This window comes from Musca autumnalis, unplaced genomic scaffold (genome assembly GCF_047663935.1).
Source record: "Musca autumnalis isolate F117 unplaced genomic scaffold, ASM4766393v1 scaffold_3, whole genome shotgun sequence".
In the NCBI taxonomy this organism is placed as follows: Eukaryota; Metazoa; Arthropoda; class Insecta; order Diptera; family Muscidae; genus Musca; species Musca autumnalis.
In genome coordinates this window covers 82,715,441-82,728,085 of record NW_027411866.1, presented here as the reverse complement: position 1 = coordinate 82,728,085, position 12,645 = coordinate 82,715,441, and the positions used below count along the sequence as shown (strand labels likewise).

Here is a 12,645-nt window from a genome sequence, read left to right as displayed (position 1 = left end):
TTGAATGTCTATTATGTCATGTTCGCACGAGCATTTTTATTATGTTGTTCGCCTGTTTAAGCGATTTTGAACTAATGGACAAGAAATGTGTGTGGAATTAATAGCTGGTTTATACTTATGCTCCGAGATCCACTGGATTTCACGAAATCCTGAAATACAACCCCTTGTTTCACTTATTTTTGGTTGATTTCAAACATATCCAATAATAAGGTAGATGCATATGAGGAGCTGATTGAACATGAATTTTCAAAATGGGTTTCTGCAAATTTAATTTGTCGTTAAAAATATACGACAATATACAAATTTACTGCATTATTTCGAAAATAATCGTAAAATTGTGTATATCAAGATATGTTATAATTACTGTTTATAATACTAACAAATGTACAAATAATTTTTTTTTTTCATCGTTGATATATCAAAATTAGAAATTTCGAACAACGAAGAGAGAAAGAACGACGTACCGTGGAAACGAGCTATTAAACAGTTACGAATTTTCTCAAAAGTTTAACTTCTTAATGTGTACCCTGTATTGTTCGTTAGCTTAACTGTAGACGACTGAATTTATTTTTATATTATGTGTGTTCGTTTACCAAAAATTTGTACAAGTTGTTACTGGATGTTGTTCGTTTACTCTACAGTACAATGCAAACGACCTTAGTCGGTTGCAAGAAGTTACTGAACTTGTACAAATTATTGAGTAAACGAACACACCTACATATTTTCAATATTGAATGTACACGTGTTGCGTGTGCGTTCAAAATTACAAAAACAAAATACATGTATTTCAAATTGAAATACATGTATTTTGTTTTTGTTTTTTAATCGCACAAGCAACACGCAGAGTTGTTGGTTTTGCCCTAAAATACAACGGTGACTTGTTACAAATAGATATTAGCTTTGTTCCTTTACTTTTTTAATGGTAAGGGTGGTAAAAGAGAAAAGTGTCAAAATTGCTCAAAATTGCTCTCTCATGAACATTTTTACCAGAAAAGTAAAGGAACGGAAAAATAGTAAGTCTGGCAGCAATGTCGAAAAGAAACATAAAATAATCAATTTTCGTCTTTTATTTCACAGTTTTTAATTTAGTTTTATCAGCGTTCGACCTTTTCTTTTGTTTTCGTCAAACAAAAGTCGAAAAATCAGTTCTTCCATTTTTTACCTGCAGAAATTTTGCTGGTAGCCTGTGGTAGAAGAGAAAGCCAGTTTTGCCACTTTTCGGGGTTAAGGAACGCTTTGCAGGTCAAAAATGGTAACAAATGGTAACTTCAGGTAAGTAAAGGAACACAGCTATTGAGTACAGTGTTAAAGTATGTATATAATCCAGTATACAACATCTTCCCCTTCAAATATGTTTTACATCAATAAATAATGAATTAAAAATTATAAATTAAATAATTATCAATAATGTATTAAATAATGAAATAATAATATTAGGTTCTCCTCCGAATCCATCTGGTGTTTCGCCGTAAAGTTGTAATATAGCATCTTGGAGATGAAAGGACTTCAATGATAACTTCTACCCAACCGTTCATCTAGTGATACCACACCTTTTCTCCCTGTAAAATTGGACTTATCTCTTACATGTCTGTTATAGTATCTTTGGGAAGTAGCTTGCTTCTTTTCCAATTTTTCTGACACGTTGGGTATAACTTTAGGATGGAAAATATCAGTTTTCGCCGGCACTAACGTTCGTGTTTTTCTGCTCATGAGCAACTTGGTGAAGCATTCACATCTTTTAAGCTGGAATGAATGAATGACAAAAATGAACGGCCACACTATCAAGCAACAACGAAGCTGTCATTCAAAACTGACAATGTGTACCCAGCTTTAAAGGAGTATTTCTATACTCTAATAGCCCGTTTAGACTATACCCTTATACGATGATTAAGGGCATTATCTCGATTTAAGTGCTTAATCCACACAAATCCACCCTGATTTACCATACAAAATTAAATCAACTCAAAACTTGGATTTGTTTTAAATCAAATGTTAAATCGTAATATTTTGATATACAACACTGCTTTTTGCTCCTAAAAATGCAACTATTGCAGTCTGTACCAATATTGACAACTATCGGCCTGTTCCCGTACTTTATAAAGTGGTAAAAGTTGTAAAAGTCGTAAACGATTTTCATATACATTTTGTGTACGGGAACGCAAAATGTGTAAAAGTGGTAAAAATTGTAAAAACTTTTTAGTTCTGGAACAGAGCTTATGTTCATGTGTCGTTCATTACTAGGGTTATGACTTTTTTACCTTTTTTCTCAAAAATTATTTCCTGTAGCGAGAGTGAATGAACTTTGGCCTATTAATGCCAAAAATAACAACGTTCATTCCTTTTAATTAATAAAAAAAATGTCAGGCACAAACAACTTTGAAAAAATTTTTTTTTCGAAAATCCTATGAAATGAAAAAAAAAATGTTGCACCAATTTTTCCAGTTGCACGAATAAATGATAGTTTGCCTATTAATGACTAAAATAATTTTTATTCCATTTTAATATTGAAAAAGGTCCCGCACAAACCACATTCAATTTATGTGATATATGGAATAAAGCTATACATGAAATAAAATTATATGTATGTAATAATATGACGAGAAAATTGGTGAGAAAAAAGCTTATGTCACTCTGGATATGTCGTGAGGCTTTAACGATTGTTTTGAGTTATTTATGTGCTTAAAGTGACTTAAAAATGTTTTCCAAAAATCTCATCTATAAAAACTTTAAAAGCTTTTTGTGCATGACCTTTTTTCTATCGAATCACGTTGTAATTAAGATTTTATATAATCTTATGCAAAAGCTCATCAAAATATAACACAGGGGTATTATTTACATTTTTCAAATAACTGTAAACACAAACACACAAAAACAAACAGAAGCAGAAAAAATAAAAGTAAAATGGATGGAGCTTTAATTTAATATAAATTGTAAACAACATATTTAATAGCAATTTGTCAGATTATTTTGTGCAGTATTCCATTCCATTTTTAATTTGCAAGCAATTCTTTTTGCAAATTCGCGAATGTATACGTAAACAAAGATCAGCTGACTGGCATCTTATAGTACGTTTATATATAACCGGATTTAACAAACCCACTGGGTTTTAAATGTCAATTCCATTACATTTACGTCAAACAAATCCTCATAAATAAGGTTAACCCTGCAAAAGGCTATAATATAAACATGGCCTTATATCATTTTAGACTAGTCTAAACAACTAGGATTTGAAAGTTGGATTTAGAAATCGACTCGATTTTAAATGACTAGTCTAAACGGGCTTAACAATGCTAACCATAAAGCCCTCGGCACATAAGCGCTCGGCACATACGATGCGTTGTGCGTTGCGTTACAACAACCACATGAAAAAAGTGTAAGTGAAGCCAAGTATTTTGAAAAACAACAATATGGCTGACGCATTAAAGGCCCCGGCACATACGGCGAGTTGAGCGTTGCGTAACAACAACCACATGAAAACTGCAAGAACAAACTTGGCATCACTTACACATTTTTCATGTGGTTGTTGTTTTCAACGCGCAACGTGTCACAAAACGGACCGTATGTGCCGAGGGCTTAAGCGCTCGGCACATACGATGCGTTGAGCGTCGCGGTACAACAACCACATGAAAAAAGTGTAAGTGATGCCAAGTTTTTTGAAAAACAACAATGTGGCTGACGCATTAAAGTTAAACATAATTTAACTTTTTTGGGACAACGGTTGTCCCAACGTGTCACTAAACGAGAAAACTACATAACTTATTAGCAGATTTTTTTCTTCATCTGAAAAAACCCTGTTTTTATTAAAGCATTTTGCGATGCCAGCTCTAGCTCGAAAACTAATAAACCAATTGCCATATACATATTTTTGTGACCGATTTCGAGAAAAACTTACAGCCTGTTTCTGTATATCGAACGAAAGCTTTCATTCTTTTACAAAGCGAAAAAAATTACCGTTTTTGTTTCTCTAAACACTTTGTTGACAGGAAAATTGGGCGCATGAAAACGTAAGGTAAACGTATCTTCCATGCCAAATTCTGTTCGCGTATTTCGAAAGTATTGTCAACACTGCGAACGTAACTGTCAAAATCAGTCACTTGGTATTGAGTTATCGTTTGAAAAAAAACAAAATTGTTTAACAACGAAAAATTAAAATAAAAAGTGAAAATGGAAGGAAGATGGTGAGTAAAACTTAAATTCTATAAGACTCAGTTGTATATGTTGTATTTACTTTCAGTCCAAAGAAGTCAACCATGGAGCAATTAAATTATTTAGTAAGATCCTTGGAAGAAAACCCTAACCTGGCCAGAGGCATCCCAATTTTTGGTTCTAATAGGCTTTCTGCAGATGAGGAATGGGCAAAGATTTGCCAAACTTTGAATTCGCTTGGACCCCCAACGCGCTCTGTTGGTGAATGGAAAAAGGTATGGCTTATCAACATATAGAGTGAAAACAAATTCAATTCTGGAGATCAATGAGTATTATATGAAAGTCTCAATATTAACGGCCAAATTACAACAGTTATTTTTATGTCCCTGTCCGTCCGTTTTTCTGGTGTTCACGGCAGGGGTGCCAAGTTGGTGGTTTTCCCGCTGCATGTGGTGATATTTGACGTACAAAAACCACTGTTTAAGCAGGAATGTCGACTGTATCAAGGTAAAAATCGCTACAAACCTATGGTGCGTATGTGGCTGTAGCGATTTTTGCCCCAGAACAATTGACATCCCTGGTTCACGGTAACTCCCGATGGTCCCGATTTGGTCTAAACTGTGAATGTTCAATCCTTTAGCAACCCCCTCCACAAAAAGCGCCATATTTTATTGAAGGTCATTTCACGAACTACATTAAAGGCCCGTTCTCAGTTCCGTATGCTTTCCCACAAAAGTTCATGAAAAGAACGGAAGTTTGCAAATGGTCAGTGACATCATATTTTGAGGATGCCCACATTTCCCTGATTAAAAGCCCGAAAGTGTTAAAAAACATAATGTTTCTCATAACATTTTTGCCTCAGGCAATTTCTGCGGCCGAGATTTAGGTGCATATGTATATTAAAGTGTGGAAATCATAGCGAAAATTGCATCGTCCTATTATTTTCAAATTGTAGTTTATGTTTTATGCACACAACTCCTGTTACACTTAAGATGAAAAGACATTCAATGTTTGAGAAAAGTTGGGAGTCATTTGTGATAAAAAGAATGAAGAAAAATTCGATATATGTTGACCTTGGTCTTTTACCAGATATTACTACCAACTTTGCTGAAACGTTTGATGTGTTTTCAGATTTATGGAATGAGGAGTATATACTACAGAATAGAATCACATATTTGTCTTCTTTGGGAGGACTTTTTGAGCCCTGTAAGAAAATAGCGCTTTCTAATAAAAATTTTTGTACATTTTGCAGACTTGGGCAGATCTTAAATCTAGGACAAAAAAGAAAATAGCAGAAAATAAAAAAAGTATGAATGCGACTGGTGGTGGTCTTTACCGCTTTAACCATCTTACCGAATTGGAGGAGATAATAGATAGAACGCTGCATTTATCATCGGCAGCGGCGCCAGAGGGGGTGGTGTTTGGATGCGAAGTCAGTAAGACGGTGGACGACGGTAAGACCAAGGGGTCATCGTGTGAACTTGATGTCGAAAATACATCATTTGAAACAATAATTGAAGAACTTTTAGAAACTCCACCAAGACCCAGCAAGGTTGTTAAAAACATTTATGCAAATCGGAAAGACGTCGTGCAATCTACAACAAATTCAGGCGTTAAAATAAACAATTTAAAAAGAAATGTTTCTGAAAATACTGAAAATGAAATTGGTTCATCTAAAAAAACTAAAAAACCTAATTGTACAGACCAAATCAGTCTTATAAAGCGACAGCTGGAGATAGCCGAAAACAATGCCACAACAGCAACAGAACAAGCTAATACCTTAAAAAGATTGTTGGATGTTGTAGAAGCACAAGCAAATGCGACAACAGCAAAGGAAAATTCAGATACTCTAAAAAGATTGGCGGATGCCGTTGAATCACAAACAAAAGCTACTAAAGAGCAAACCGAGGCAATAACAAGATATGCAAAAAGTATCGAGCTAATATTGGAGACATTGATTTCCTGTATTAATTAATGTTAGTTTCATTTTTCATTTAATATTACCTTTTTATTTTTCAACTTTCAATACTTTCCATACATGCTCTATTCCAGATCCTGCAAGAATCTATAAATCTCTGGTAGATAACAAATTTTCCTTTATGATATCGAAAAAAGTAACAATTAGTAGATTCTTGCAGTTCTGGAAAAGAGCTACATTGTTAAACTATAACCATTCACTTTTATAAATTTATATTAACTAATAAATAAAGAACATATAAATGTAACTATATGTAAAAAAACAAGTCTACATTTATATTGAAAGAAGTAAAAAATTATCAGCCGGCAGAGATATATATACCCTCAGCCTGTGACATAATGAAAATAAGCAAACCCAGTATAGTTATACCCACTTTAGCCTAAAAGCTGGGGGTATAAAAAAGGTAGCACTCCACGTAAATCGAGTCAACATGTTTGGTCCATCGAATGAGGCGTTTGAAGACCTTGCACCACATTTTAGTAAGGGGTATTATTTTTTTGATATTTGTATGTACAACGCACAGGTCACATTGTCCGATTCAGCTGAAAATTGTTAAGATAATGTTTAGCTGTAGCATAGGTTCACATTTGGATATAACTCCGATATATCCTTTTGACCTATATGGTGCACCTTTCACGCTACGTACGAGTATGTCCCATTTTTTATGAAGTTTGGAATGTGTAACGAAACTCAGATTAGAAAAATGTCTGCCAAATAATATTCACATCGGTTCAGATTTACATATAGCTTCCATACCGGGCAGACATTATTATTGAATTTGGAAAATGTGACGCGATTTGGTTTAGAAAAAACCTTCGCCAAATTATAGTGAAATTGTGGTGATGTACGATACCACTTGGTTTCCGTTGTATTTTAAAGATATCACCCAAAATCCAATTGGGATTAAAAATCCTTTTTTAGCTGGTATACATTTACGAAATCCACTCAATTTCAACTTTAAACCAGCTTTTAGTTATGTAGTGTATGTAGCCAAAAAGTAAAGGGACGGAATTATCCACTCTAGTAATGTTCAATCAAAGAAAAAAATAAACAATTATGTTTTTAAAGACATTAATATTGTGTTTTTTTCCTCCATTTGGTTTCACCGCTATTACTTGTAGTATTAGTTTTACAATAAAAATAATCCAGTTTTTTGTATTTATAAATTAATTGCTATATTTCTCCTAACTGAAATGGCACGCGTTTCTTCTCCCTCTTCAATTTCTTCACTAGCATTTTGTGTGTTGTCTATGTCCTCGAAGATGTCAATGTCTTCAGGATTCGGACATTTGAAGTAAATACACATGTTGTGAAGGGCGCAACATGCATTAATTATTTTAGTAACCTTTGGTGGATCATAGTGGAGACCTCTAGAACCCAATATACATCGAAATCTGTTCTTCAGAACACCGAAGCAACGTTCTATCACATTCCTTGCACTTGCATGTTTTTTATTGAATTTCTTTTCGGGTTGATCTTGTGGATTTCGATAAGGCGTCATCAAATATGGTTTTAATTTATATCCAGCATCCCCTGTTTAACAAAACATTAGTGTATTATATATAATCATGCACATTTTAAATACTCACCTAAAATCCAAGAATTTCGTTTTCCGTCTTGAAACGCCGTTTCTAACAACTCCTGCACAGGACTTTGCTCCCATATGAACGAATCATGATTGGCGCCAGGATTTCTTGCATCCACGAAGGTTATCCTTGTTTTATGATCGCATATCTATATATGTAAAGTTAAGTAAAAAACTTTATGTGCAAGTAAAATACGTTATGACCGGACCGAACTTTTCATACCCTCCATAATGAAACATTCTTAGCTATTATGGAATAGTTTCATTTCCTGTTCACAATTTTAGGTGGAGAAGTCACTCGACCACGGGTACCCTAAATTATCAAATTAGGTCAGAAAATAGGATGAAACTCGGAATTATCGACTGCTTAAGAGTTTTTATTTTTCCATATACATTTTATGGGTTCGCAAATGATTTTTTCAATACGATACTAACGGACAAACGAACATGCTATGATGGAGGGTATAAAAAGATCAAAGTCGGGCCTTTGTACTGCCCTACACCACTGTAGGTATTTAAAAGAGAGAGATTTAAAAGAGATTCGCAGCTGGATGTCAATATCGATTTTGGTACTATAGCCGTGATTTCCATTTAAACATAAGATTGTTGATATCGGGACGTATACTTTCCAGATTGAACAACAGCCCCTTTAGGTGTCAGACTTAAACCAATGTGAGATATCGTCCCACATATGTCTAGGCAGCATTCGAAAACAAAATGTTGATAACATCACTTGATACTGCAACACGGTTTATTGCCGGATTAATAGCCCAATCCGATATAACAAAAATATCAATTTTAAGATAAAAATAAAAAACTGCACAGACAGAAACCAAAAGCTTTTGCCACTCGATATAAAACACGCGACTAAAATGCGTTTGAACAAGAATCTATGGACGGTTCAAATAGCGTTTTGTAGTTTGAAAACGAAATAGTTCCAAGGTACTGTTCCGGATAAGGAACTAGTGGAGCTATATTTAGCTCTTGCGTTCTTATTTTTAATAATATAGTTCATCTCCATACCTTTATTCCACACTGTCATTTATTTTGTTCATTATTTAGATCCTACTACGTTTTTAATGAGTAATTGCTGCAACTTATTTATTTTTCTGTCAATTCATCCACTAAACCATGAAAGCAAGGGGAACGATTCGTGGAACTATTTTAAACTATTTCAACAAAACGATGGTTCTTTGGACTATATCGCTCACAATTTGGAACTTTATTAAATAACAGGTCCATTTTGGATAAGAAACTAGAAATACCCATCCGCTCCGGGAACTAAATTGGCCAACTATATGTTCAATCTTAGATGGAAAATTCAAGGCAAGTAGGACATCTAAAAAGCAGGTGCTACATGTTGGATAAGTGCTGAGGACCGAGAAGTTTGTTAGTCTGTTCTAACTTTGGCTTCTTGAACAAACATACTAGCCTCAAAGTTGTTAATCTTATGCACCAACACGAGATCTTATACCACAGGAGAGGTGTAGGGCATACCCATTTTTAGAACCTATTGATTACTTTTACTCACCGCCATTACGTTAATACTATAAAACCCTTTCCTATTGTAGTACAGATGTTTTGAGTCACTTCCTGGAGATTTGATACGGATATGAGTTCCGTCAACACATCCAATTATTCCGGGAAATCCCGCAATATCAAAGAAGGCCTGTTTTACGTTAATTTCCTCATCAGGCCGTAACATTCTGATCCATTCTCCACAAATATATTGCTCAAAAAATTTTAGGCAGTCGTCAATGATGCGAGAAGCGGTGGCCTTGGAAACCGAAGAAACCATCTCGTTTCCTACAGACTGTTGGTAACTTCCTGTTGCAAGGAAACGAAGAAATGTTGATATTGTTATGTCGTCCCTTACGTGAGTACTTCTATACTTTGGACCACAACTGTTTCGATATTTATCCAACAACATTTTGAATACATCTTTCGATACTCGAAAATTTGAAACAAACCTACATATGTAACAATATAGCGTTTAAAGAGAACAACGGCAGTGAGTCCTGTAATACTTACTGATTTGTTGGCATCTCCAGGACATTAGTTACATCACGTAGTTGTCTGCGACTTATTTTAGAGTATTCCTCCCGAACGTCCTCCAGAAAAAAAGCTGCCACAGAAATATCCATGTTTTCGTACTCAAATTTTCACACAAATATGAAAAAATGCATTATTTCTTTATTTTGGTTTAAAATATATGACATCTGTTTTGTAACTGTCACAACAATCACATTCTTGTATTTTACTTCATCTATTTTGGTAGTTTTTAAGGGTTGGAAATACAATTTATCAGAAATTGTGTGATGGGAACTTCCTAATACTTTTGACATAAAAACATACAAATAGTCATACGTAAGTCCAAACGAAAGAAAGATTTCGTTATAGTGAAACACACTTTTATTCAAAAGTGAGTGACTGTCGTTCATTCGTACTACTCTTCTTTCGACATACAGAAACAGGCTGTTAGTTTGTATCCTGCATACAAAATAAAAGAAATTTTTCCCATCCAACTATTTCGATTTATGGCGGGATGAATCTGTGGTTGATCAACAACGAGTTTATTATGCCCTAATTCAGAAGCGTAACCATCCCATTTTCACATATGTATGTATGTATAGTTAATAGATTATGCGAAATTTACCAAAATACGTAAACATACAGTTTTTGTGAGGAAGTAATGCCAAGTTTACACTTGAGCTCTAAAATCCACTGGATTTCACGAAATCCTGAAATACACCCCGGTGTTTACACTTATTTTTTTTTGATTTCAAACATATCACAATAATCAAGGTAGATGCATAGGCGCTGCTGATCGAACATGAATTTTCAAAACAAGTTGTCGTAAATTGAATTAGTCATCAAAAATATACTATGATATTTATTTCGAAAATTATCGTAAAATTATCTATATATCGTATTAATTGTGTATAGTACTAACAAATGAAAATATAAAAAAATGATTTTGTCGTTGAGACATCATAATAATAAATTTTGATAGATAAAAGTTGTGTTCAGAACTTGCAAAATATTACTACTTGCAGCAGTTTTCCGTTTAGTGCTAAAAATGCGTTACCGTACTAAGAAATCTAGCAAGACTTGCACTTCCCTTTAAACAAAAACAGCGCCGAATAACACCCTATTCTTCTGTTTTCTGTCATACAATTTTGGCATAGTAGAAATATGTTCATTATCATCTAAATACGATAGCTAATACGTTGATTTTTTTTTTTTTTTTTTTAAATTTTTATGGGGAAGCAATTTTTGACAATTCGCTCTTTTTTTTCTAACATTACCATTAAAAAAGTACGGGAACACAATGAAAAATAGCATTGTAACAAAGTAATATAATATTTTTTCACATTGTTTACAAATTTTGATACTAAAATATTTTTGTTGCAGCAATTGACCATCTACCTTGTTTATTGTGATACGTGAAAAGTGTTGCAACTTTTGGTACTTTTTTATGCAAAAACAGGGTTGTATATCATGTGAACTGTGATTTCGATGTTGATTTCGCTGAAATCACGAAATGAGATGATTTAATTTTTGTATGCGAAATCATGGTAAATTTTGCTTGATTCCGCGCGAAATCACGAAACGTCTTCGAAATCACGAAAAGATGCCGAATGTAAACCAAACATAACGAGTAAAACTGATACAGGACAATGAAAACGTGACAATATCGATTTCTTGGATATGGGAAACCTACATATAATTTTCAGTGGAGCATTTTTGTAGAAAATATCATTTTGTTTTACTTTTTGAGTTCAAGAACAAAAAGGGAAGGAACTGAGCTAGAAGGACAGCATATTCCACTGAAAGGTTTCTCGTTCTATTTAACTGAAAACATGTAATCTAAAAATGATGAAACAATATCTCCAAACAAAGATATAAAGCAATTTTCTCAATGATTGACGGGGGTCAATCAAAAAATTCATTATGTCATAACTCAGAAATTTCAGCTTTGGGATCCGTTGGGGTTCTCAATTGGGGCTTTCATTCCGAAAAGAAATTTTTCCAACCCCAGATCTTGATTTCAATTTTGTGTCACAGGGTATTCAGTAAGATTTCCCATAGGGACCGCAATGTCTTTAATAGAAGACAAGGATGACTTCTCATAAAAAACAAGATGAGAATACTAATAGACCTTTGTGAGAAGACCAATAAGACTTCTGACGAAACAGGTTAAATGTCCAATCTTAATCCGATTGTCATAGAACTTTACTTTTGTTTGCAAAAATGTGAAGAATCCATTGGATCAACAAAATAGGGATGAATAGACTACCCTTCAGAGGATAGTATATATCCTGTGAATTGTCCTTTAACTTAGTATAATATACCGTTTGCATATACATATGTTTTCTTTTAAAATAAATAATGATTTTTAAAAAATATTCTTGTTCCAAATTTAATGTTATATGTATTTCTATAACGAGTTATTTTGTTCGACTCAGACTCCGACTCTAGCAAAATTGCTCGACTCCGACTCCGAAACCCTGATACATTCTGCAGCTGATTTTATTGGAATAATGTCTAAAATCTTGAATAATAATCCGAAACCACTAAATAAGCCTATGATCATATCATTGGTTCTTTTACTTCCGAGAGATGATTTGTTTGGCATGGCTTACACAGTTTTATCATATTTTCAATATCTTTATTCAGTTGCGGCCAATATACAATTGTTCTCGCCCTTTGTTTCGTTTTTTTTTTCAATGCCTAAATGAGATGAATGTAACTGAGCAAGTATGATTTTCCGTTCTTCTTGAGGTATTATTAATCCGTCGTTAAAAAATAATATTCAGTCATTCAGAAAAATTTCATCTTTGATTTTGCAATAGTATCTTAAGTCATCTAAAACATGTTCATTACTTTTGGGCCATCCATTGATCACATAGTTTTTAAGCTCACTCAGATGGGA

At 33.8% G+C, this 12,645-nt stretch overlaps 1 protein-coding gene across 1 annotated transcript; it reads left to right on the top strand.

Moving 5' to 3' along the window:
- The first annotated feature begins 4,112 nt into the window (after nt 1-4,112).
- On the top strand, nt 4,113-6,121 carry LOC141398240 (uncharacterized). Its single transcript, XM_073975515.1, has 3 exons — nt 4,113-4,178; nt 4,235-4,421; nt 5,399-6,121. Exons 1-3 carry the CDS (start codon nt 4,165-4,167, stop codon nt 6,119-6,121), a joined length of 924 nt encoding a protein of 307 aa, XP_073831616.1. The 5' UTR covers nt 4,113-4,164.
- The last annotated feature ends 6,524 nt before the right edge of the window (nt 6,122-12,645 follow it).